At 40.4% G+C, this 27234-nt stretch overlaps 2 protein-coding genes across 2 annotated transcripts; both read left to right on the top strand.

The window, feature by feature from the left end:
• The first annotated feature begins 1505 nt into the window (after positions 1-1505).
• LOC127379656 (spastin) lies at positions 1506-6969 on the top strand. Its single transcript, XM_051429551.1, has 16 exons — positions 1506-1830; positions 1932-2018; positions 2117-2200; positions 2287-2450; positions 2701-2834; positions 2927-3020; positions 3449-3523; positions 3659-3730; positions 3840-3915; positions 4003-4094; positions 4224-4303; positions 4395-4437; positions 4568-4647; positions 4735-4805; positions 4902-4942; positions 6132-6969. Exons 1-16 carry the CDS (start codon positions 1725-1727, stop codon positions 6255-6257), a joined length of 1425 nt encoding a protein of 474 aa, XP_051285511.1. The 5' UTR covers positions 1506-1724; the 3' UTR covers positions 6258-6969.
• Positions 6970-21182: 14213 nt separating this feature from the next.
• On the top strand, positions 21183-27111 carry LOC127379662 (opsin-5-like). Its single transcript, XM_051429565.1, has 6 exons — positions 21183-21398; positions 22546-22751; positions 24886-24985; positions 25925-26029; positions 26122-26345; positions 26518-27111. The coding sequence occupies exons 1-6, from the start codon at positions 21260-21262 to the stop codon at positions 26986-26988; spliced, it is 1245 nt and encodes a 414-aa protein (XP_051285525.1). The 5' UTR covers positions 21183-21259; the 3' UTR covers positions 26989-27111.
• Positions 27112-27234: the final 123 nt, after the last annotated feature.

Raw genomic sequence — 27234 nt, 5'->3', positions numbered from 1 at the left:
ATTAATTCGATTCTCTTGGTTCAAAATTTTCCTCGACATTCTCCGTGCACTATTTCGTTCTTTAATAGTTTCTGTACTGTTGTCCTTTTCCCTCCTACTGACTTGAATGCTTTGCTATTCAGTGCTGCATTTAGTATTAAATGTGAAACTTCAGATGGACATTCCTCTCTCTTACAGACAGGGTTCATATGGTGGGGGACTTTAAAACTATTTCTGATCATATTGAAAAATAAAAGTGCCAGAAGTGACCAGAATTGTTTATAAAATTGGGTATCCATCTGAACCTGGGGACTTGTTGTTGTGCATGAGTTGCAGAGCCTTCTTCAGTTCATCGTCTGGGTTATCTCTAGTTTTAGAAGGGAGGAATTCCTCAGAAAAGTTTCAGCCTCTGTAGATGTTGTGTCATAGTCAGGGGTGTATGGTTTTGAATAGTAATGTCTGAATGTGTCATTTATTGCAGTGTGGTTATGGATGGTGTTTCTGGAGACATCTTCTGTTGATGTGACGCTTGATTTTTGTTTGTTGTTTTAGTTGGTTTGCCAGAGGTTTACCAGTTTTATTACCAAATTCAAAATGTGCACCAAAGAGAGGTTTTATTAAATCTCCTGAGAACCTGATGGTACTTGTGGGCCTTATCCAGCAAGACAAACGGGAAAAGAAGTAGTAGTATTCATTAACTTTGACATTGACTGAGTGCCTTTGATACAGTCTCTCGTGAGGAGGTCCTCGAAAGGAAATTAACTGATGTTCTGGTCAGAAGACTCATCGCAGACTCCTATGTTGGTTGCTACCAGTGCAAGTGAGATAGAAAAGATTGAGTTCAAAGAAGGTGATCCAATACAAATTTAATCCATAGTAATACAGGCAATTTGGATATTGTCAGAAATGGATTCAGCATCCTCAATAACACCCGAAACCCCTCCAATATTGTCAAAATCAGCTAAACAGTTTCTAAAATACTTTGTCGATATAACTCACTTCTTAAAACATATCTTTTTTTTAAAAAGGCTTTTATTTATTCTAGCTCACTGTTTAATACTGCTCATATTTAATTAGCGTTATTGTTTTATCATATAGTAGCTATAGGTATTTTATTCTTTTATTTGTATATTTCAGCTGCTGTGCAATATGTTTTAGCTGTTTTAATGTTAGTATTTATTTTTTATTGATAGGGGTATTTTATTCTTTCTTTAGAATCACAATATGATTTTATTTGTTGCCTAGTGCCTCCTGAAATGTTTTAATCCTGATTCCGGCACTTTGTAGCTTTGTTTTGAAGAGTGCAGTATAAATAAAACGCATTATTATGCTAATGTTTGCAAAAATATGACCATTGTCCAACATATGCAAGTTAGCACCCGACCGTTTCTAGATGCTGTGGACCCAAAACTGTACATTTCTAACATAAAACCTTTGTAGCGCTCAACACTCTCTCGGTGTGATTCTGTTAAATTCCGCCAGAGGGCAGCAGTGCGCCTCGCAGCGTGCAGTCTGCCGGAAATAGATCCGAAGAAGAAGAGAGCGGAAGCAGAAGCGAGCGATGGAGCTGTTTTGTGTTTTGACGCCTGCACAATAATTGTTAACACATGTAAAGCAAAATGGTAGTTTTATAAACCTCAAGACTTTGAATATTAACCCGATTATAAATGCGAATTGACCGCGTCCTCCTCAATAAGTGGCTAACTCCGAGCTAACAGCTGAGAACAACAAGGAAAGCGTGAAAAATGAACGCAAGCAGAAGCAAAGACAACGGAGAAGTTATTAAAAACTACCACAAGCAGGCGTTTGAATACATCTCGAAGGCATTAAGGATTGATGAAGACGACACGGGTTTGTTTTATTGATTTTTACAGTTTGTTGTTGTTGTTGTTTACAGATGTTTGTGGGACACACCCTGTTGTAAACAACCCCTCCTCTCTGTGTGTTGACAGGAGAAAAGGAGCAGGCTGTGATGTGGTACAAGAAGGGGATTGCTGAGCTTGAAAGGGGGATAGCTGTGGAGTTAACAGGGCAAGCAGGTAATAATGCAAACATCAAGATATCCACGGGGTGCAGGCTTGTGTTGACATGCTTTAACCTCCACGTTGTTGTTGTTGTTGTTGTTGTTGATTCACAGGAGAGCAATATGACAGAGCGAAGAGACTTCAGGATAAAATGGTCAACAATCTCACCATGGCGAGAGATAGGCTTTCCCTGTTAGGTGAGTGAGGCATCGTGGTTTGTCTGGAGCATAAAGGTGGTGTCCAGTATGATGCGGCAGGTCAGTGCTGTTCTTGTGTGTTGCAGAGAAAACACTGGCGTCTAAGAGGAGGAGTAACCCCGAGAAGACCTCAAATCATCTTCCACAACCAAAGTCTGTCCCTAAAAGCCAGCCTGCGGTGCGAGCGGTGTCCACCAACGTCCGGCCCTCCACTGCTGTCAGACCCCCGCCTAAACCCAGTGATCCAAAGGTGATTGTGTGATTAAACAAAAAAAATAAACTGAATTGTGATTATTTTTGATAGAACAAAATGTGTTCTTACATCTGTAGATGAAGATTTATAAGCCAGGGAATCTCTGCTTTATTATAATGCTGTTACACGTTTTACCTTCCTGCTTCTGCAGTTTGGGTCTTGCACTTGGTCATGTTGTGATTTTGATATTGTTTTGATTAATTGTGCGGCCTGTAAATGCTTGCTGGATATCTTTGTCCCTGCCAAGGTGACCCCACGGATGGGAAAAGCTCAAAATGGAAAACCTTCAGCTGTGAAACAACCCCCAAAGAGGGATATGAAGAATTTCAAGAATGTGGACAGCAAACTGGCCAATTTGATTATAAATGAAATTGTTGACAGGTATTTAAAAGCAATATCACACATCGCCTGTACATTTTTCTGTGAGTGGATTGCTATGCTGTAGTTAAAGTTTCTTTCTGCGTTCACTGCAGTGGAGCGTCAGTATCCTTTGAAGACGTTGCGGGACAAGAACTGGCCAAGCAAGCGCTCCAAGAGATTGTCATCCTCCCTGCCTTAAGACCAGAGGTGATCACTTACAGTTTGTCTCTGATTGTTATATTTCGGCTGCACCAGAGTTGGCATTTAAAAGACATGTGTGTAGGATTTAGTGGCGTCTAGAGGTGTAGTTGCTGATTGCAAAACACCCTCACCGTATCCTCCCGTTACAAGCATGTAGGAGAAACAACGATGGCTGCGAAAATTGCGATAAAAGACCCTATCTAGAGCCAGTGTTTCCGTAGAAGAGGACCCGCTTCCTCTGTAGATAAAAACAGCTTATTCTAAGGAAAAGAAAAACACAACCATTTTTATTTTCAGGTGATTATACACTAATAAAAACATACCTATGAACATTATATTCCATTTCTCCCAACTCAGACTGAATTAAATAATTGGCATGAGTGTTGGGGGAGAGCTGCCTTAGCTTTAATGACTTTTCACATTTTGTCCCTCAGCTCTTTACTGGCCTGAGGGCTCCGGCACGTGGCTTGCTTTTATTTGGCCCGCCTGGAAATGGGAAAACCATGCTGGTAAGTTAAGAGTTCTTTCTAACACAGCAAAGCAATTCATTCAGATCAGACTGTGCTTTATGATTTGCATAGAGCTGATGATAGTCTGGCTTCAGTATAATCAGTTGAATCACAGCTGTTACTTCCTCTCAAAAGGCCAAAGCAGTCGCAGCCGAGTCAAATGCCACATTCTTCAACATCAGCGCTGCCAGTTTGACCTCAAAATATGTGAGAAAACACTTAAAGTTATCTTTTTTTTTCTGTAGTAGCTCTCCACAGTTCAGTAAATTTAGTGTATTTTTTTTTTTTTTAACCTTTCCTATCTTCACCATGGCAGGTAGGAGAGGGCGAAAAGCTTGTACGAGCACTGTTTGCAGTCGCCAGAGAATTACAGCCCTCTGTCATCTTTATCGGTTTGTATTTCTCGATTTGTGGACTAAATGTGACCAACACCAACCTTTATCCCTTCTTAAATAGTTTTTAATTACTCCTATTTTCAGATGAAGTTGACAGCCTGCTCTGTGAAAGGAGGGAGGGAGAACATGATGCCTCTCGTCGATTAAAAACCGAGTTCCTCATTGAGTTTGACGGGGTAAGAGCAGCAGCAGCTGTCGCTCTACGGCCTCTGAAATGTGATCATGAACCAGCTTCAGACTGTTGAAGTCACTGTTATCTCAGAGAGTGCTGGTGTTATTTTCACAACGGTGCTTCTTTGTTACAGGTGCAGTCCGGCGGAGATGACAGGGTGCTTGTAATGGGAGCCACCAACAGGCCTCAGGAGCTCGATGACGCAGCACTGAGGTCTCTGATTCTTCTCCACGTGCTGCACAATTATCATTTATTTCCTCTTTTAACAAGCTAATGCAGTTTTTTCTCTTGTGTTAATCCACAGGCGCTTCGCAAAAAGGGTTTATGTGGCTTTGCCGGATGATGAGGTATTTACGGTGGAACCAGTATCACAGTTCATTACTATGATCACTGATCTTTGTTAGCTTTGAAATGTGAATGGTGCAACATTTTTTTTAAGTTCCCTGAGTTATAGGATGTAACTCTCTCTCCCTCCAGACAAGATTCACGCTGCTGAAAAAGCTTTTGGAAAAACAAGGGAGTCCACTGAGCAAAAATGAGCTCTCTTCTCTTGCCAAGTGAGTTTCATATTCACATACCATACTGCCTTTACTGCATTAGTTTTGTGTTTACCTGCATTAATTCCTGGATATGTAACTTGATAGAAAAACTGCAGGATATTCAGGAAGTGATCTCACGTCGTTAGCCAAAGATGCTGCGCTCGGGCCGATCAGAGGTAAGACATCTTCATCACGTTATTGTATAGTTCATGTGTATTTTAGCCTCCGTGATGAGCTAAATCGGCTTCTTGTCCATGTGATCATCCTCTCAGAGTTGGGCCCAGACGAAGTCCGAAGAATGGCTGCTAGTGAGGTAATGCTGTTAAAGTACTCACAATACTACATATACGCTACATTCTTAAAATGTAAGAACCTATAGACCTATATATATATATATATATATAAGAGAGAGAGTATAAGAGTATACAAGTCTACAAACGGCAGCTCAGAAGAGGACAAGCATTACAGCTAGATCAGTTAAAAAGTAACAACCCACAAGAATTTTGGAAAGAAATAAACAAATTTGGGCCCCAAGAAATGAAAGAAAATCCCAGTGAACATTAGATTAGTAACGGTGATACTGGAGGAAAGACTTATGTTCATGAAATGATATTCCACCAGGTTTTGTTGATGGGCACTTAAATTATATTTGTGCTAAAAAAAAAAGAGTCTGAGATGATTATGAATACACCAGGTTGTAGCCCAAATACATTTATGAAACAAGGTATTACTGTAGAAGAAGTTAAAAGAGCTGTAGAAAGTTGAAGAAGGCATCTGCTATAGAAGGGATCCCAAATGAAGCTATTAAACCTGTCCCAAAATCATCAATCAATCAATCAATCTTTATTTATATAGCACAGTTCATACAGTTTAGTGCTTTACAGACGATTGACAAGATGACATTTGTTTTAAAACCTTCCAGAATTTTGAGTAAGAGCTAGAAACCAAGTTCAGGTAGTAATCAGATTTATCTTTTCTCACAAGGGTTGTGCATTTAGTCCTAATCTGTCTGAAACCGTCCAAGTGAGATGCCTCCATAGTGCGTCTAGCGAGAGTCTTTGTTTCTCGCCCTGTATAAGGTGGAAAGTTCAGGGGACAACCATGGACTAGATCTATTTTTCCGTCTAACCTTTTTTAAAGGAGCACGTGTATTATTACAGAAAGGAACGTTTCTGGAAAGAAATCTAAAACTAATTCAACATCTGGAATTCCACATGTAAGGTATGATGAGAGTGATCATTGCCCTATTGCGTGTAGGGAAAGACGAAGAGATCATCTCAAATCATGGTTAAGATGCATATGTCGATGTATATGTAGGTGTAGGTGTGTACATTTAACAATTTATATTAGATTAAATCTGGTCTCTTGAAGCCCATGCACGTTTGGACACAATTGAACACATGACACAATAATTAAATATCATTCATTCATATATTTCCTCTGTGCCCTTTAAACTACCATTATCTAACATTATTTCACTGCTCTTTTGTTTGTATTCACAGATGCGTAACATCAAGATGAAAGACTTTGAGGACTCCCTGAAGCGCATTAAGCCCAGTGTTAGCCCAACGACTCTTACTCTGTATACCAAATGGAACAAAGATTTTGGCGACACAACAGCTTTTTGAACCTCAAGGTTAATTTTCACTTAAAATAAAGTAAAATAAACAAAATAAACTAACTTCTTCTGTTTTAATCTACGGGTACAAGATGTCATTAACACGAATGAGCTTAAAAATCTGGAACAAACCCTTTTGTAGGTTGGCAAAGCAATAATGTATAAATATTATGACATTTGGAAATATTGGTTTGTATTTCCTGTTTTATGGGAATGCCTTGCTAGAAGGATTTGTATTTGTGTTTACTTTATTATTGCACTCCTTCCTACTTAAAATTTCATTATTTATTCTTAAGAATGTCCTTAAAAATGACAAGTGATCTTTCGTTTGCCTCAAGGGGGCAGCACGTTTCTGTAAACCCTGATTTACACTGATTTTGATGATTTTGCACATCTATTCTTTCCCTCATTTATTGACATGTTGATGGTATTGATCACCAAGTGCTGTACTTGTACACATGCAAGAGTGATGATAATTGGGAGATTTACCAAATCCGGTGCTTTTGTATCATAAAGGTTTTTCCATTTGGTCTTGCAGTTTGTTGAAACAAATGTTTGTATTGTTTTTAAAAGTTGGACACCCTGATGAATTGTTGTGTCGGCCAACTCTTTTCCTTTATTTTGAAGAGTTATGAGTTTAGTTTGAAAAGTATTTCACTGAGCGGAACTGTAATAGCTTCCCACTTTCCTCATGTATCAATAAATACATTCATTAAAGCCTCTCCATCTTTTCTTTTTTCTTTTTCTTCAAAGTCAGGTTCTAACTACAGTATCACACACACACACACAGATGAGTGCTTTTTTAAACCCTTTAAATCTTAACCTTAAATCCTTAAATCTTTTCCCCACCAGAGCAAACATCTCACATAACTTACCTTTGAGATAATATTAAGCTAGTAATTAAAATTCTCAAAGCTCAATAGATTATGAAATGAGAGTGTTTTTTTGTTTTTTTTATCAAGAACTTTTATGGCTTTCTTGAAAAGTGATTGATTTAAGTGTCCAATTAGTCCAATTAGTAAAACTCAGAGTGTAAAAACATCCTGGAAGCATTAATTGTCAAAAATGGCCTGACTTGCTTAAGATTTGCACATTAAAAAAAAATGTTTTTCACGTGACTTTTAAAGGTTTTGAGGTATCCCTGAAAAGAAACAAGGTTCTGAAGGTGTGTGTTATGATTTTTCCTACAGAAAAACAGTACAACATGTTCAAGAAAGTTCTCACTTTAAACTTACATCAGAGACAGACGTGGGAGTACCTAAGTCTCAGCCAGTGAAGCGTCTACATGCTTCACATTTGTAGGTAGATGGTGCTGCTGTTCTGTTTTCACCTGTTGCACAAACTCCCTTCTGTGGCTCAAACTGCACCTAGAATGAGCCGATATTTAGCCTGCAACCACAGATGTGAGGAATGCCGTAAATTGCTATTAATGAAAATAAAATCTATGTTCTGCTGTGATATATTGGATAAAATTTGCAGTTTTGGGTGTGTGTTAACACTTGTAGGAGCCTTGGTGTGTTCATACACATATATGTAGGTGCTTCAGAGTCATAGCGTTAATATGTAAAGTCACGTTATACAGCTCTGTGGTCAAGACCCAATAACCAGCCACCGTCTAATAACAAGGCTGGAGATTCAGCTGCAATAGGGGTCTCCAGCTGTCGGGGCATGTCTGATTCAAGCTCAGTAAATGCTTGTGGTCAGTCTTTATTTCAGTGCACACCAAACTCTTCCACTGAAAAACTTAAATCCCACCTCTCTCCCAAAGGCCCTTCCTATGGTCAGCTGGTGGTGTTGCCTGTGGTTTCTGTGGCCCCCGGCAGCTGCATCATCTGTTCCTGCAGATGTTTACAGACTCTGCAAATGCAAACATTTTCTTGCAATTAATTAAGGCCGTCATGAGAAGTTATCACGAGAAGAAGTTTTAAAAAAAGAGCTCAGCATGCAAAACACTGACTCGCAGAGCTGCAACCACACCTCTGACTACTTTCCCTCAGGGGAGAGATGTTGAATGGTGTGTGTTTTAGGACTTGTCATGGCTGAAGAGCTTCTTTCATGATACCAGACAGGAATGGAGAGTGTTAGGGGTTAGGGCTTAGTCATCACCTTTTTCCTCTGTTTACTCTTCACTGAGAGCATCCTACACAGTAAACAAATGGTCTGTATGACGGACTGGCTGCAAGAGCATTTAGTCATGTTATTTTCACACCTTTCAATCTAACATGTTGGAATAAAAAATGATTGCCTAAAGGTGATAGTATTGCCTAATCGCTTCATATCAACATTCTTACAAGTAATTACTTTTAAAAGAACCTGTAATTACTGTAGAGAGCAATTATCATATGTACACGATATGCTTTAAATTTCCACGCTGACAGAAGACAGAGCATTATTGAGGTGGTTTAAACTTTGTAGATGATTGACAGCTTCCCTTTTTGGTTGCGTGTCAGAGGCCTGCACCTCCACAGTGGCTCATTGATGCTTTGACTACTACATCCACTCCAGGGAAAACAGAATAGGTGATCATTTGATACCTCCAGTGAAATAGCCCACCCTGTAGAGAGTAGAATAATAGTCAACACAGTGAGGACCTCTGACTGACTGAGCAAACAGTCTGTGAGTGTTTCTTCAAGTGGCCCATTATGAAAACAGTATGTGGATGGGAGGGTTTTGTTATAGTGAGTGCAAGTGTTTCACTTTAACTCTGCTGGATTGAGTTTTTGGAGGTATTAATCTTACCTGACATAATTTGTCAATTGTCCTGCCTTACAGTAGCATGTTAGATGCTAAAAGACTGAGAGACAGTACACTGCCTGTGTGCAGCACCACGCTGGAGAGTGGCTGTGAGCTTCACTATTTTTCAAGAAAAGCCTGATTGTGAATTGTTGAGCTGGTGGGAAGGGATTTCCTTGAAAATTTAGGATTTGGCCCTTTTATCACCCTCAGTTTAAAGATGTGTTCAGGGCTTACACAGTGGAAAGCCTTCAGGGCTGAGTGTGTCCACTTTCAGCACTGGCTGCTACTGTTCCACTGGCCTGCACACCCAATACATAACTTCATTTACCCTGGGAGTGTTATCTTTCTCTCTCGGGGGAGGCTACAAGCCAAGTCTAATCTTGTATCCAATGGCAACATCTGTCTTTTATGAGCAAATTTATTTTTCTTGCTCACTGTTTATGTATGGTGTGTGTATCGGTGGGTGTGGAAGAGCTGAAAAAATGCGGTGTCGGTTTATAGATATGTATGCATATGTCAATATGAGCATGTTTAGGCCAACCCTGCCTTAGCTCAGAGCAATGAGGAAAACTGGGTTATGTGTGGAGTTTAGACTTTAATATGTTTAAAGTAATATTTCAACATTTTGGAATACACTTTCTTGCAAAGAGTTATGTCTGTACAGTCTATATGAAGCTACCGCCAGCACCAGGTTAGCTTAGTTTATCATAAAGACTGTAAACGAGGAGCTAGATTGGCTCTGTCCAAAAGAATGGCCTATACCAACACTTCTCAAGTTCACAAATGAACACATTAGCCTACATCTCATTTGTTTAACCCATCGACATTTACAATGATGGACGACAGCTCTTCAGAGGTGAAGGCAAAACATCTCATTCACGCCCTGGTGGGTGACTGTACTACGGGTCATAAAGCCTCTTGCCTTCATGTTAGCAGATGGGACAAACTAAATAATCTACGTACAGTACGCGTCAAATAAATTTTTCCCAAATGTGGTTTCTATATATATTCATTTGTGTATTTGTTGTTTGTTTATTTGTTTGTTTTTTATCTCGATGGTCAAATATAACCTCTTCGGAATAGTTTCAATGAGGTAACATGAATAACAATTGTGTATTGCCATCCATTTTCAGTTCAATAAAGACACAATGTCAGTAAAATAAAACTAGGCTATGTGCTTTTGGCTTTCAGGAACCCTGAGGAGAGTTTGTTTTGCTGCCTGATTTGTATTCGTGGAAAGAGCTGACAGTAACCATCTGACTGTATGTCTCTTGAATTTCCACTCTTGCGGAGTGATAGGTCTGTGGTAAGGTCCGTAATAGCTAGTCTTACAACCTCACTATCTAATTTGGGAAGCCAACACCTTTTTATAAGGTGTAGAAGGGAATGAGTTTGTGGATAAGCAACATTTTAAAAAATGTTGTAGCATGTAAGTAGATGATTGATCAGCAGAATGAAGGGATTATTTTAAGCCACTGGGGGATTTTGGATAAGTGTTTTTGAAAAAAAACGTTACTTAGAGTGAATTTATCCATGCTCATGTATTTTCTCACTCACTGCAGCCTGCAGCCACAAAGCTGTAAAAGACCGAGGTGGACGGAGGGGAGTGAACTCATGCCCGCACATGACCTGCAAAGCCATTAATCTCAGTAACCTCTGTGAGGTGATCAGAAGCCAAACCCTTCCCTCTAACTTTATGGAAACTATGCAGATGTATTAGACTTGATATTAGTCAGTGCAGCTTGTCAACACATCTCTAAAAATTGTTTTCAGTCTCACATCTGGTTCCCTTTCTAAACAAAACATCACATAAAAGCTAAATAAGGCTGTATTCAATGGAGAAGAATAGCGTGGATAAATATCCTCCCCAGATGATGCTCAGGATACATATCGGCATTGGACTGAGGTGGACATGTCGAGACGTGGGTTTGACACAGGGAGGGGCGGGGAGACGATGCTGAGGGGAAGGGTGCACTGTCAAGGTAAGCTGCAGGCGGCCCCGCGGTGCATTCCTTCAGCTCGTGTGCAGCCAAAACATTTGATGAAAAGTGAAAGTGCAGTGAGGACTGAGCATTTTCATGAGAATAATGCTCTGTCTGTCTGTCACTCTGCTTTTTTCACTCCCCTTGTCCTCCCCTTTTTATCTCTTGCCCTTCCCTCGGGTCATTCATGTGAGGACAGGAGTGATTGTTCAGCTCCACTTCTGAACCCGGTCAGGTTCAGCAATTAGACAACCAAAGCATTCTCACCTCACTCTACTACACTACTACTTGCTAGTAACCTTGCTCTCAGAGTTCAAATGCTTTTTTAAAAGTTGATCTGATGATGTTCATATGATATATCACGTTATAGGTGGTAGGTAGTAAAATATTTTCACTTTAATTGACAGTGATAATGAACTTCAGCTGCACTTTTAGTGAATTCACACAGTCCTTAATTATCACCTTTTTTATAGCTACGTCCACGTAAAGATCCAGTGTGTAATCACCTGAATATAAACTATAGAATAAATATAAAAATATAGAAACTTTATGTTTTTGTTACCTTAGAATGAGGTTATATTGTGTCATTGGTCAATCATTCACTCCCTGTTTACTATACAGATGTGATGCAAAATGGTGATAATGACGATAAAATGTCAGAATAAATCTCGGTTTACTGCTCACAGTTGAGTAAACTATTGAGTGTCCACTATAAAGGAAGTAGTGAATGAGTGAACCAAAAGGGTGAATTTTGACACAGCCAGTCTACAGCCATGCTTGCAGCCCCATGAGGCTGCACTTTAGCACAGTGGTGCCTTAAGTGCCACTTGATCACCGTCTTTGTTTATTAGCATGCTAACATTACCTAATTAGTACTAAACACAAAGCTCAGCTGTGGCTGATGGGAATGTCATTATCGTTGTAGGTATTTGCTCATAATTTGCTCCGGGCCGCTGGTGCTAAGGAGGTAGATCGACTTGTCCATTAACCCCTGGTTTGGTGGTTTGACCCTATGACCTCCTGTCCATTTGTCCTTGAGCCAGACACTGAACCCAGAATTTCTCCTCATGGGAAGGCCAACGCCTTGTGTGGCAGCCCCCGCCACCACTGGTGTGTGTGAAAGAGTGACTGAGAGGCAATGTTGTTTATAAATGCAGTCCATTTAGCATTGAGCTAATTTAAACTTTGACCTTATAATGACGCTAACTGAAAAGTCAGAAGACCATCAAAATATATATATTTTTTTTAATTTATTCTTTATAGGGACCTTGAACACCTTAAATACATTTCATGGCAATCTATTTAGTTGTCAGCCTCATGATGACACAGAGACGAAGAGGAAAATCAAGGGATTCAGCAAGTCAGTAAGAATTATCCACAGGAGACCATTAATGTCCGCTTAATTTCATATTAATCCATTCAGTAGTTGTTGAGATATTTCAGTCAGGACCACAGTGGTGGACAAACCAACCAATAATATTGCCTTGCACAGCCTGAATTGTCTCATATGAATCGAGAACAACTATACATCAGCAAATGACTTTTTCTTCTCGATCTTAAGCATCTTGCTAATGGCTTTCTAAGTCTTTAAAATCAGGATCACAAAGTACACACAGCTGCTCTTATCCAAACACCCTTTTGTATGTGAGGTGGAATGGGTATGTGCAAAGATTAAAGCAATTAAATGTCGGCCTTTTGAATATGATTTGCTTTGGCAGGTATTGAGAGAGTGAAGCAAAACATACATTCCTGCCTTGGCATCGGCAATAGAACCGAAAAAGACTGAAGCAGTTTGCAGAGTCACAGGTTTTGCGGTTCTGAACATGTTGGTAAGCCTCCTTCTGCGATTTGTACAAAACATGCAAAGGATGTGTAATACAACCTCAGTGTAATACAACAAATGTTAAGAGCAAGAACCATCTCTACAGAAGCTCAAAGTTTTTTACATTGTACGTTCCCTCAGGATAGAAGCCACTTTTAATGCGATCACCAGGAGAGGTCATGTGTACCTGTTTATCGTGATTCAACATGTGTGTTCTTAAGCGTTTGATGTCCTGGACACTAATGTGTATTAGTATCCAGGACATCAAGATCTATCAAAGATGCCCTGCTGAAATAATCCTACAGAGAGGTTTAGTTTCATAAGGATGTTTAAAAGCAGACTGTCTTGGCCACACGCCCAGGAACAGGCCTGGAGCTCTTTCATCTCTCTCTGTCCAACAGCATCTCACGGTGTCTCACAACACCACCGACAACGCAACACACACACATCACAGATTTTGTGGTATTTGGTAGATCTTTACTTTGTGGTACACCGTGTCACTTTGTGGCATCCATAACTTTTTCATCCAAACATGTTTAAATTTATGGCTACATTGGTTTGTGGAAGGAAGGACTCATGGCTCCCATGAGAGAAAGTCTCACAGCTGGATCAGGCTCTGTTGTTTAAGCCTGGGCCCTGAAGCTGGACCTGTTGTCTAGGAAGCACTTGGTCAAGGAGCAGACCTTGACCTCTGTCACATGACCTGTTAAACAGAGGACTCCTTATCCGCAGTATCAGATCATGAGGTGTCTGCTGGGGGAGGGGACAAGGAATGGGGTCACTCTGAGAGATGTTGTTTTGCAAATCTATCACATTATATTTCACAGTGATTCTCTGAAAGAAGTGATCTTTAAAACACGGAAAACATGGACTTATTGAGTCAAGAAGCAAACTGAACTTTACATATGTACATTACACGTCAGTGAGGATAAATGTATGAGGGCTGAGTCACCAGAAACTGCATGTGGAAGCTACATTTAAACAGATATTGATGTCCTCACATGGAACAGGAAGAAAACCTGAGCTATAATGACTGCAGTGATTATTAGATGTCTTAGATGGTGATTTTTATATATCATAGGGTAGCAAAGCATCAAGGGTTATAAAGTTTAATGGGCACCGCTGCAGCATCCTGTGTAAATCACTGTATAATTAAAGTAAAGTGTGAATTAACCTCTGCAATGTGCCCATGCTGCTGTTGATAACTGGCATCATACTGTATAGCCAAGCCTGGCAGCCACAGAGCTCGTTACCACAGTAAGAAGTGTATTTAAAATGTTTCAAAAAGCATCAATAAGCATTAGTGAGGGAGCACTTGTGTCATATGTAGCAGTTTTTTGTGATTATGAGGAACACTGACTTTGTCCCTCACTATCATTTTTCTACTTTTACTAACTATTAAGGCCATTAAAAGTAAAAATATTATATAAAACTGAAAGTTATACATCACTCATGAAAGGGTTTTATCCGTAATATGTGTAAAATGTTTTTAATAAAGAGTTGCTTTCAGCTGCTTTCAACAAAAACACTCAAAAACTCACGGTACCCTGCGTGCTAGGCACCATACAGCAGAGAGAACAGCGTCTAGCTGGTGAATGTAGTGCAGCCTTGAGTCAGATTTTTGCCTCAGGAATTGGTAGAGACCAAAAACAGAGCTAAAAGAGAGTGAATATGGGACTTATATTCATCAGGTGGACAGAAACAGGACTCCAAATAAATGACAATGTTTCTCCGTAACAGTTGGATGTGCAAATAAGCAACTTTCTGCTAACAAGTTTGCCATATCAGCTTTAAGGCCCCCGAGTGGCCAGAATAATCTGTTATTGTAGGTTTAACAAACTGCTGCAACTTCTTGGCTTCTATTTGCATCCAAATTGTAGTCATTAGCGTGCTACTAACTCTCTAAAATGTGTCATGCTGGTAGAGAGGAAGAGATTAACTGTGATCAGATTAATACCTGGGCTGATGTAATACCAGGAGGTATTATTTATGGGACATATGCCACTGCGATCCTCAAAGGATGAGGGGAAATTGTATCCTTCATCACTCTCCTTTCATCACTCAGATTTATGATGGCTCCGATTTTTATGTGGCGTTATCTTACTGGTTAATGAGACAGCTAAATTTTAACTGGATTTCAAAATAGATTGCAACAAGGAACTGTTAGAGAGATTTTATCAGAGCAGAATCTATTCGATCTGTTGGCTCATCTGTTCTATCAGAGACAGACACTGTTAACATATAATACCATGTGGCTGGTATTTTAAGTGGAAGTCCAGATCTTGCCAGGTGTTCTACAGCTGGGTGTTGAACGCTTAAGTGAGTCACTATACGAACTGTCTGGTATGTTGTCCAGGTGGTCAGGAGAGCGCTTCCTTTTAAGTCAGACCTTGCTCTGGAAGATTATCGTCTGAATATTTCTGCACAGATCATCATTAACCAGTACATACTCTGCTTAAAATGAAAAGGGATAACAACAAGAACAAACAAAGCACATCATTTGCATAGCTGCTTACGAAATATATGCATGTTTAGACACATTTTTCATGTCTAATCCTTTTTTTTTGAACATTCTGTATAATTGTACCTCACAGTGCACAGTTGCAACCATTCATCACATCTAAAAAGTTTGTTTTTTTGCACATCCTGTGTTCCTGCTGTGAATTTTGAATTCAGATTAGGCTCCATATGTCCCTTTTGTTGTGATTCTTTTTTCATTGTTGTCACTGCTTTGTATTTTTCTAGTCTCTATCTCTATAGTTGTCACTTCAGTGACCTATTTTCTCCACAGGCATCAGTGTTTACTTTGTGTAATCAATAAACACAAATTAAAATGTATTGGTTTTTCCATGATGCGACACATTGGCCTCACAGTTAGCATGTTCTGATTTGTACTTATTTCTAGAGTCCTAAAACATGTAAATAATATAGACTGAATACTTTAAAATAACTGGGAAACACTTTGGGAATTACAATTAGTGGCATCTCTTAAGTTATCGTGTTTTATGTTTTTAATCTCTTTTTAATAATATCTCAGATTGCTGGTGTGCTTTTGGTTGTATCTGTCTACCTCATACATTAACTTTAATCTTATTCTTTATTGCTGCTATTTTTTGTTTGTATGTAAAGCACTTTGTAAACTTTTTTGTTTTTCAAAAAATGCAGCACAAATCATGAGTATGATTCAGGCGGTCTGGCGCATTCACATTTCTACAATCTACATCCTCTAAACATTTAGAACTGCATCTGAAATTCAGTAATTGATAGCCAGAAGCTTTAAAGGGGCCTTAAAGGGGCCACATACACCCAGCAGTCAGCAGGTCAGCTTAAAGGCAATTCTGTTTCTTCTTAATTAGGTTCAAACAGGCATGTGTCATGGGTCATCAATTGTAGCAAGAGTGTCATCTTTAAAGATGACATGTTTTTGCCGAGACAGAGCATAATGGTGCAACTCACTAACCTCCTGTCACACGCGGGTCAACTCACCGACCCCGATGGGGCTTCAGGACAGCTGAGAACATCTATGTTGTTAACGGGGTCACGCTTTTTTAGGGAGATTTGAAATGCTTGTTTGATGCAACTTTCATCCTGACTGACAGTTTCAAGCTTGTTTACACCTTTCCGCCATAGTCAGAGGCACCCATGTGTTACAACTTATCAGGCTGGGGGACAGCTGGGCTTCCCTGAAGATGTCCATAGAGATCTGCAGGTTGTTTGTCAGTTTTTTGGGTTCCTGCAGCTGGAGCTCCTCAAAAGGAGCTAGGTCACTAATCTCATAAATCCCCAAAAGGCCAGAGGAGAGTATCCAAGGTCCGGTGTCAGAGTACTTAACTTTCACTCAGACCACGGAGAGTTAAACGTACTCTCTCCACTGTGCCAAGCAGGGCTATGGGGCTGCCAGCTACATCAGGTAAGATTCAATGGAAGCAGAGGTAACAGTCTGTCAGACGAACAGTTTGCCAGGCAGAAAGGTGTCAATTAATGATCCTAGGAAATCTCTGAAGCTATTAGTGTCTCTTTTGGAAAAGATCCATGTTTTCTGCATCTGATTGTCCCCATATCCCAACAGGATGTTTGGTTTTATTTGCGGATTTACATTTCCGCATCCACATTTTGGGCAAAATATCCCCTCATGTCAAAACTGATGTGCAGACCCCTTCGGAAATGGCGTGTATTCAACCCTAAATAAGACCTACTTACATAAGTTACCTGCTTAAACAAACAGACTCTGGAGGAGAAATTGCAAACTGGACCCAGTGCCCAAATAAATGTTTGCATGTGGTTAAGGGCCAAAGATCTTGAGCCACAAAACCAATCCACATCGCTCGTTAGGCTCGACACAGAGCCTGTGTTCACTCTCTTTTCAATGCATACTGAACCATTCATCTATTCTTTTCCTAAGGGGTTTATTATGGGGTATTATGTAAAAAGTATTTTAAGAAAACAGTGCAACACCTTTCTCCTGAATATAATAGTTCCAGATAAGACCAATAATACAAAGTGTTCTTTTCCTGTGTTCAAGTTCAACAGGACAACAAAACAAAAGCTCTGTAACACCATGCACTTGTTTTTAAGAAATTATATTTTAAGTTGTAACTTCTGCTGCTGCAGGCTGGCCATGTCAGGGCAGAGAACTGTTTTGGTGCAGTAGGGAAGAGGAAAAACAGTCCGGTCTTTGTACCTGTGGTAAAGCTACTGCATGAACTGTGGGTTTCACTGAGGAATTTCAGAAACATTTCACTTACAAGGAGTATTTTACAAATCTCAGAGATGTACCATGAATCTCTGGAGTGGTGATTCATTAATATCCATGTATCTTTCAAATTATATCAGTAGACCTGATAACTTAAAGGAATGTCGACCTTCTTGTAAACTTTTTGGTGCAACATCATACATGCGTACAGTAGTATTAAAGTATCATCAAGCTTACACTGTAACATGAAAAGTTGTGCCTACCTCTGTGAACCGATATTACTCCTAAGAGATCAAAACCCTTTGAGAAGGGTGTAAACATGCTGTGGGTAGGCAGAAGTGGTTTATAGGGTTTTGTTACTGGACCTATGCCACCTTCACCTGTAAGCCAGCTGGATGTTGCTTTGAATTAGTCGCTCTGTTTCTGAAAAGAAGCAAAAAGTTTCTATATTTAAATTAATTTAAAATATTTAGTTTACATCAAATTTGTAGTACAGTGCAGTGTATACGCAGGTTTATTTTTCAGTCAGCAATGAGTATACCCACTTCTTAATCCCCTCGGACGCACATCATTCAGTAGTGTTCTGCCAGCTGAATGTTTTTCCCTTAGATGGCAAAGGCATGGCATTTTCATGAGTGGATGCAGTAAGGAATAAGCAATCAAAATGTATAATTTGATAGCTTTTTTTAATTTAGCTGTCTCCCCCATTTGTGGGCCAGTATTGATTGTAAAATCTGCACCTCCTCTGTGTCAGATGTTAATTTAATAATGATCCTTATTCCCTGAAGTCAAGCAGGAGAAAGTAAGTGACAATGTGCAAATACTGGCCCATTTTGGGGTAAATATGCAAGAGTAGTCTTAGAGTAGTAGAGCTGATTTTATAGGATTATGTTAATAAGTGCTAGTGTTGGCAATATATAAAAAAGGCTAGATTTTGATGAACCTCTTTAAATTTTGTCACAGACTTCCTCTTGACGACTGTGGGGCATGTTGGTCGAAATCTTGTGTCTTTAAATAGCTGTGAACTAAAAGGAAATATAGAAAAATATATACTGCTGTGAAGGACATACTTTACCAATATCATGCACAGATTGACCCAAAAAATGACAGGCAAGCCATTTACCTCCATACTGTGTGTGGAGCCTTCATACAAGCAGTCCCTGTGTCTCCCATTTAGTGACAGGGAGAGAGAAAGTGTGTGGACCTTTTTAAGCAGATCCTGTATTGGTCTCTTGACCTGGTCTATGTCCTCTGTGAAGAGAGGCTTTGTTGCCCTCAGACAGCTCATAGCCTTTAACACACACCTTCATAATAGTATCTGTGTCTGTGATTTTCCATTTGGAAAATTGTGAGCTTTTAACCTCACATCCCAGGCTTCGCTCTGCACAGAGAGAGAGAGAGAGTAATCATCATAAGCCTAATGATACAGTGGCCCACTGTGGCTGCACTGTGATCGCCAAGCTTCACACACACGTGCCAAAGCATACAGGCGAGAATTAAGCTTAATCTTGATGTCTTCCTGTAACGTGCAAACACCTGAGCATTGTACAGTGTGCAGTGCATGTCACTGCTTTGTGCTTAGCTTAGCAAGCCTCATGTGTAAAAAAACTATAAGGGTTCATTTTTGACAGAACCCTTCTTCACACACTTGTCTCATGTCTGCTGTTGAAATGTGCAGATCTTTCGTTGTCCTTAGCACCTGCTGAATGCAAGTTCTGACTTGACCTTTAACCTGTGTGCTTAGCAGCAGTGTAATCTCAGTAGCAGCTGTTCTCAGCAATGACAGCACAACAAGCACTGCTCGCTTTCTGTCAGTCTAAGCTCCTCACTTTCACTGTAAGAGGATGGAATTCCTAACCACTGTAGGTGTGAAGATCATTCATGAAAATGGCTTCAGTAGCATCTGGGACCTTAACATCTGGCACCATTGGCTGTGAGTGGCTACGTTGTGCTGTGAGGTTTCTTTGCGATGTCTACCACAACCATTATCACATTATCCACTCTAACCAGAATACTCTTACCACAGAGGCATCAGAGAACCTCCCTGTCTCTCTGGGCTGCATACACAGGCATCACTGCAGAGCTGAAGCTGTGTTGTGTGGCGTCTCTGGGTGAAGGCGGGGGTGAGCGGTGATGACTGGGTTCAGTGTTTTCTGCTGGACGGGTGACAGTTGGGGTCAGAGGTTCACTTTCCCCTCAACTCCGTCACTCTCTCCGGGCTGGCTTTCAGAGGCTCAAAGAAAGGGTTTGATGAGGAGGACTCGGAAGCACCGAGGCATCTGGCAGCGGCCCTTGCCTCCACATCCTGAGGGCCAGCAGAGCTGCTCTGTGGCGGCCAGAGAAGGGAAACAAGGTGCACACTGTGATCTAAACACAGACTGAGGGGGGCGGTTCAGGTTACCCCTTCGGTAGGTGTTTGCCACAGAGACGCTCACTGTGAAGAGGAGAAGGGTGGAGGAGGGGAGATGTGGTGCAATTGTGAGTTTACACGGAACAAAAGGATTTGAATCAACAAAATTGGACCAACATGTGTGAGTGAAATCCCCAAACTCTCTTCTAATAAACTGTAAATCATATAGAAGGGTTACACACACTCCTAAAAGTGTCAGATGCTCTCACACTGACATCCGAGTTCAGTGAATTTGTCAGCATACACATTAGCTCACACTAACTTAATTATACTTAATATGATACTTCTGCCCTCAGTGTACGTTTAGATGAACGTACTCTATATTTTAGCGAAGTGCCGTCACACTGGCAGGACTAAAGTCATCACCTGCATGACCATTTATAAGTGGAAGTGATTAGTGAAAACTAGAACATGTCTCTGGAGAGGAGGTCCTGGTTCATAGTTATTGGTGCAGGACTTATGTGCAAAGTACAAAGGGATTTCTTTTTTTTTTTTATTGATTAGGATGATGTAAATTGTTGCCAGACCTTATACAGTACAGCTAGTTCACCTTCAGGGTTACACACTCTCTCCATAATCAGACAATACAAAGTGACAAGATGGTTTCCCATGTTGGTCTATAGGGCCTCTATTTGAAAAAATAGTATTGGTGAGGTCTGCAATAGACATTTTTTATGAATACACTTATTGGCTTTCTTGCTGAGAGTTAGATGAGACGATTGATACCTCTTTCGTGTCTGTGCAGTAAGTATGAAGCGATTTATTTGGAAATATAGTTTTTAGTTTACTTTAAGATCCTCAGAATGTTACAAATGCTTTTGGCTGAAAGTTGGACACGCTGCATAACTTTACTCCTCAATGTCTCTTTGGAAAAGCTCAACATTCGACTTCCAAACTGGCCGCTAAACAGGATTGCATTCACATAAAATATTCTTGGAAAACCGCAGCAGGGAAATAAGAAATATCGAGGAGGCAGTTTATAATTTCATACATGTTCAGCACTGGCGTAGGTTTTGAGTGGACTTGCGGCCTTGAGGTGTATTTGTGTGAGATGAATCTTAGGACTAAAAACAACCCCCTCCAAAAATTACTTCCATTTGTGGACTAGCTAAACAGACATTTCCCTGTTGGCAAGGATTTCCACCCAAAATCTCTATCTGATTAGTTGTTGAGAAATAGATAGGATTACTAGTGCATTCATTTGGACAGTGAGTGGTGAGGTATTAGTGACTGTGTCTAAGCTGGATTTAAGATGAACTGACTGGTCATCCCTACTGGTGTAACACAGTAGTGTCTACTGAAAGTAGGCGAGAGCAGAGCTACTGTAGAAGACAGCAAGGATTCATGCCTTGGCATCGAAACACAGGCCATGGAAATAACGCTGAAGGCTTTTCCTATGAAGGTTGTGAATATTCCATGGAGGAATAATAACCTCAGTATTCTGCATACAGACCCTCCTCTCTCCGAACAAGGAGAGACCATCATTGGAGTCTACCTGTTAGTGTTAGGTAAGTCAACCATCATATATGGGAAGATAAAACTTCATTTTGCACGCTGTGTATGCTTTGAAATATTGTACAAGAGTGTGGCAACTTTTAGCAGCAATGGGTGAATTCACATTGAGATTGTCCATGTCAAAAACATTATCCATTGTGCGTTATACTACTGAGAACCACCCTAGATTAACGTCTATACGAACCACTGACAAATGCAGTATTTTTCTGACTTCCATAACTGCAGTAAAGATGCACGATGATTATTGGGGAAATTTATATCATCATGTTTTATTCTAATAATTAAATTATAGCCAATAAATTGTCAGCTGGTAATAATACTAATTTATTTAGAATTCTTGTATAACAGGCTTTATGAAAACCAAAGTATGGTTGCAAAGTTTTTTTTAGGTACTTTTCTAAAAAAAAAATCAAAAGAGTCAGAACTTGATGTTAACAATGATGAAATAGTCTCATCTTTGCTCACAACATCTCAGCCTTTTTGCTCTCGAGTGTGTATAAAATACAGGTTATGAACTTCTTAGTCGGTTACCCACTGGCCACAGGAAGCAGGTGATTATCGGTTATCTTACCGGCTGGGAGAGAATCGTGCATCTCTACTCTGTAATGCAACAAATACACCCAGAATATACCCCTTCCAGAGATTGTGTTGTCCTTTAAATGTCTCAGGCCAAACCCCAGAAAGAAAGAGTCTCACATTATTTAATTGTCAACAACAAAAGCAACTGTTGTTCCTCGTGTTTCCAAAGGCCAGTCCAGCGCTGACTCAGACAGCTTTGCATTGGTGGCACGATTTGTCTGCTGGGCCGCATCAACTAATGCAATCGAGGGGTTTTGTGTAACACAGAGACTGAGTTATAAGAAGACAAGGGATTCTCTTGGCTTCTTGCCACTGTTACCTAACCACAGAGAAAAAATATTTAACTCTGAACTTCAACTGAACTCACCTATACTCACCTACATCATATACTGTATTCTGCTATACTTAACTCTACTACACTCTATTTTAATCTTTTCTACTCTACTCTGCTCCACTCTTCTGCACAACATGCTACTCTACTGTGTTCTATATAATATAATATAATCAGTGTTTGTATACTGAATATATTACTGAATATAATGTATGTTTGTCTCTCTGTAGGATGGCTGTCCTGGTTTGGAAACAGTTTAGTGTTGTTTGTCCTGTACAGACAACGGGCCTCGCTTCAGCCAACAGACTTCCTCACTTTAAATCTCGCCATCTCGGATGCCAGCATCTCTATATTTGGTTACTCCAGAGGGATCCTAGAAATATTCAATATCTTCAAGGATGATGGGTATTTGATCAACTGGATATGGACCTGCCAGGTAAAAGCTACACCAAGACAATATTTTGATTTAAAGAGAGAGAAAGAGTTGCATTAAAGTCAGTTGTTTGCTTATTTATAATATTGTATATATCCTATCACATTTTCCCACCAAATCTTAAATTGTGATACAATTTTCAGCATTAACAGTTGACCAACTTTTGAACAGGAACATTGGTTTGAAATGGCTTCAAAGTGATGACTGTGCAGAGTTGGAAAAAAAACACAGCATCTGCTCTCTTGGGCCAATCCCAATTAATGAAGTACATTAAAGGAATCTATTGAAGTCTTACAGTAAAGTGAGTATGCGTGTGAGTATGTGTGAGTATGTGTGAGTATGTGTGAGTATGTGTGTGTGTGTGTGTGTGTGTGTGTGTGTGTGTGTGTGTGTGTGTGTGTGTGTGTATGTGTGTGTGTGCAAGGGATTATGCGAGTAGCCATGTGGGCTGGAGGTTAAATCTGTAATAAGATTACCACTGTGGAGGCCTTTAAATGGGGGAAACTCTTTGAGCAGCATGGCACCTGTCAACAACCAAACAGGAAACAAATGAGACCAGCAGGAAGAAAATTTGTTGCACAAATAAGCCACATGCTTTTTATGCTGCTGAAGTTATTGACACCGAATTAAAAGATGAGATGTTGGGTATAATTTCCAAGACGTGCTGTTCATTTCAATGTTTTTCTCCCCCTGCAGCCTCAGCTTGAAATGAAATAGTTGTCATACTTTAGCTTGGAATTCATCCAGAGTATTTTTCTTGCTTAAGGCTAGCTGTGGTAGAAACCGTGATATACGTGATGCAGAGAGTGAACGAAAACAAGCTGGTTTAACCAGAGGCTCAGAGGTGTAAACCCCAAAATCTGAGCAGGAGAGACCTTGTAAACAGAGGTCTACTGCTGTTAGGCTTCAGTGCAACCACTGAGATGATCTCATCACTCAGACATCTAATCTCAGGTTTTCAGGTGAAGGAAAAATATTTGGATAGCAGTACGCCCCTCTCATTTTCACCTTCCCTTAAGTGAAGTGGTCGCAGAGAGGGAGTGTCAGAAGTAAACAAGGGAAAAGTAAGAAGTGACAGAAATAGAGGAGGGAAGGAACAGGAAGGTGAAGGAGACAGGCATGTGAGAAGCATTAGCAGATTACTGCATGGAGCATGATGGGACATGAACAGTTGCAAGCTGGGCCAGATCCCTGTGTTTTGCACCCTATGGGACAGGATATTATTGAATATGATAGAGCCTTATGGAGCTCTTTGATGTTGCAAAGGGGAATACAGAGAAAGCAGTGCACAAGGTTTACAAAAAAAAAAAAATACTTGATCTATGATCCAAAATTCACATAATCTTATCTTTTGAACCCAGACAGAGGCAGAGGTGAAACATGCTGTGAGATGAGCTGGGAGGATCAAATAACATCATTTCAAGAAGGAGAAATTTTAATGCACCTGGTGTTAAATTCTTACAAAGACGGAAAATGGACAACAGACCAGTGCTGAATTAAAATCCTACTGGTCTGAGGGTCAGTAATTGGCCGAATGTGAGGGTGAAAAAACGTGATGACTGACAGTAATAGGATTAGGACTAAGAAAGATCAGCAAAGTAATCAGTGAGAGACCTTAACTTATCCATGTCACCTGGAAATGGCACAGCAGGGAACTGGGTGTCGCACAGTTGGAGCCAGACTGAAACACAGTAGCATAATTCCCTTTAACAAGAGCTGTGATTAAACGATCATCTTCCCAAACAATGGACTGGATGCTAAAAAGCTTCATGGGTTAATTCATTTGGCAGTCATTTAAATTTTTCTCCACCAGACTTTGGTGGAAATCAAGATAGGTCTCTTAACAGATATTATAAAAGTTTCAGTTTTAATTTCCCAATGCTGACCCTGCACATTAAAAAGCCTGCAGCCCACATCAGAGGAAATGCCCTAGGTCTGGAGCATATTGGCGAAAAAGGGCAGGAAGAGCTTTTAAGCTGTAACGTCTCTATCTGATAAAGTCTAAAGCAAAACAAACTTAACAGACAAAGGTCTGGAACAATTAGACAGGCAATGGATCTATATCCTGAGGCTTCAGTAAAACATTTTAAAGATACGACGTCGTGATTCACCAACCCCTCGCTTTGTTTTCTCCCAGGTAGATGGTTTCTTCACCTTGCTCTTCGGTCTTGCAAGCATCAACACCTTGACCGTCATCAGCATCACCAGATACATCAAGGGATGCCATCCAAACAAAGGTAAGATCCAACCTCCTCGAGTTCATGTGGTAGAACATCAGGAAAGCTTCAGGCAAGCGTCTCTGCCTGCCTCACATTCCAGCAGTTCTTATCTGACAGAAAAGTTTGTTTTTCAGAGCTAATGAAACCTTATTACCAACTTCAGCTGTGGAAATTACCACCACAGCAATTTCATTTTCATTTTGCCAACATGTCATTAAGTTAATTTGAGGTGACATTGTCTATTTTAGGGTGTAACTGATGCTGAAGAATGTCTTAATTATATGGAAATTAGGTGGAGCCTATGTTGTCAGGATGGGGTGAAAGTTTTTTTTGTTTGTGGTTGTTCATAAAACACCAGCAATATAAACCTGTGTGTGGAGTTTACGCTGGTGGTTGAACTATGAACATCGATGGTACATGTGGGATATCATCAACTGTATTTTGTGCCAGAGTACAGACGGCTAAAGGCACAGATTTTAGTTTGACTTTAGTTCCAAATTAAATTAATTTAGGCCAGCAAATAAGGTAATTCAGCCCAAGAAAAATTAGTAACCCATAGCAACAGTAGGACTGTACGTTGCCAATCCTCTCTCACAAACTCTACTGCACTTATCGTACGGTATATTGACACAAGGCTGCTCAGAAATAGAGCAAGCGATTGATTTTCTTTTTCCCCTGAGTACAAAGCTATGTGTACTTTGTCAACAGAGGTTCTTTTCTGTTGCAGATGTTTGCAAAGGCTGTTAATATAAGAAAAGACCTTATTGTTCTGTAAATGTCACAATCTTCACATTCATTACAAGTCAAGAATGCTGCATCCTAACTTGCCTCTCACTTTTTCTGTCCCGTTTGCCAAAGTCAGAACATTTAACCTTTTTTTCAAGATGCAATCTTTTCCACAACTTGGGTGTATTATGTTGTATTCATGTTCTGTTTCCTTGTTGGGTGTTTTTGCAGCTTACTGTATCAACATTAACACCATTGCCGTATCACTCATCAGCATTTGGACTGGAGCGACGTTCTGGTCGGTCGCTCCACTGCTCGGCTGGGGCAGCTACACAGGTCTGTTCTCACACACTAAACTGACAGAAGAAATTAATATAAGACTTTAATTTAAAAGCCTCGATCTTACCTCTGTGTCTTATGCTCCTTAGATCGAGGTTATGGCACCTGTGAGGTGGACTGGTCGAAAGCCAATTACTCAACCATACACAAGTCCTACATCATCTCCATCCTCATCTTCTGCTTTTTCATCCCTGTGATGATCATGCTCTTCTCCTACGTCTCCATTATCAACACAGTGAAAAGCACAAATGCCATGTCAGCTGATAGCTTCGTCACCGCCCGCCAAAGGAAGGTGGAGAGAGATGTCACAAGGGTAGGCAAATAGGGGGAAAAAATATCAAGTTTATTTCTTTATGGCAAGTTTTTATTGGAAAGACTTAATTGTAGCTGTAGATTAAAGCTCTACTCAAAAGTACCCCGTCTGCAATAAATCTCCTCTCACGTTATTCCAGTCCTGACAATTGTTCCCTCATGTTCCTCTCTAGATTTCCATTGTGATCTGCACAGCTTTCATCATGGCCTGGTCACCATATGCAGTGGTGTCTATGTGGTCAGCCTGGGGCTTTCATGTGCCAAGCACAACCAGCATCATCACCCGTCTCTTTGCCAAGTCCGCCAGCTTCTACAACCCGATCATCTACTTCGGCATGAGCTCCAAGTTTCGCAAGGACATTTCTGTGCTGCTGCCTTGCACACGAGAGCGTAGGGAAGTGGTGCGCCTGCAACAATTTAAAAACATCAAACCCAAGGCTGAGGCCCCGCCCCCACCGGCATCACTTCCTGTCCAGAAGCTGGAGGCAAAATACGCCGCAGGAGGGCTGAACCCATCCAATCCTGACAGCGACTCAGGGGTCAACAGCCCTCCTCAGACTCCTCCATGTGACACACAGGAGCTCTTCCACATTAACCTGCCCTCCCACATTGAAACATCAGAGTACTGGTGTGACAGACTCTAAAGAACTTATTTGAATGGTTGAATTACAAGGGGAGATTAAGAGTATTTTTGTATTTTTTGGTCTTACCCATGTTAATAAACTGCATGTGTGACTCATGTTAATAAATTGTTTTCTGAATCTCAAGTGGGATTTCACACCTGTTCATTTCCAGCTCTTACAACACATAGCGCCGAGCAATCCATAGCTGATTTGCCTTAATCTTGTCAGAAGACGATATAATGTGTAGTCAGTAATGTAGCAAGACGA

This window comes from Dicentrarchus labrax, unplaced genomic scaffold, assembly GCF_905237075.1.
Source record: "Dicentrarchus labrax unplaced genomic scaffold, dlabrax2021, whole genome shotgun sequence".
NCBI lineage: Eukaryota > Metazoa > Chordata > Actinopteri > Moronidae > Dicentrarchus > Dicentrarchus labrax.
Note: the sequence above shows the minus strand (reverse complement) of the source record. Positions and strands in the feature narration are given on the sequence as shown.

Coding starts and splice junctions, on each gene's coding strand:
- LOC127379662 (XM_051429565.1), top strand. CDS start 21,260: ATGGAAATAACGCTGAAGGCTTTTCCTATGAAGGTTGTGAATATTCCA. Junction 24,986..25,924: donor GGGATGCCATCCAAACAAAG/GTAAGATCCAAC, acceptor GTGTTTTTGCAG/CTTACTGTATCAACATTAAC. Junction 26,030..26,121: donor CGGCTGGGGCAGCTACACAG/GTCTGTTCTCAC, acceptor TATGCTCCTTAG/ATCGAGGTTATGGCACCTGT.
- LOC127379656 (XM_051429551.1), top strand. CDS start 1,725: ATGAACGCAAGCAGAAGCAAAGACAACGGAGAAGTTATTAAAAACTAC. Junction 3,524..3,658: donor GAAATGGGAAAACCATGCTG/GTAAGTTAAGAG, acceptor TCCTCTCAAAAG/GCCAAAGCAGTCGCAGCCGA. Junction 4,304..4,394: donor CTCGATGACGCAGCACTGAG/GTCTCTGATTCT, acceptor GTTAATCCACAG/GCGCTTCGCAAAAAGGGTTT.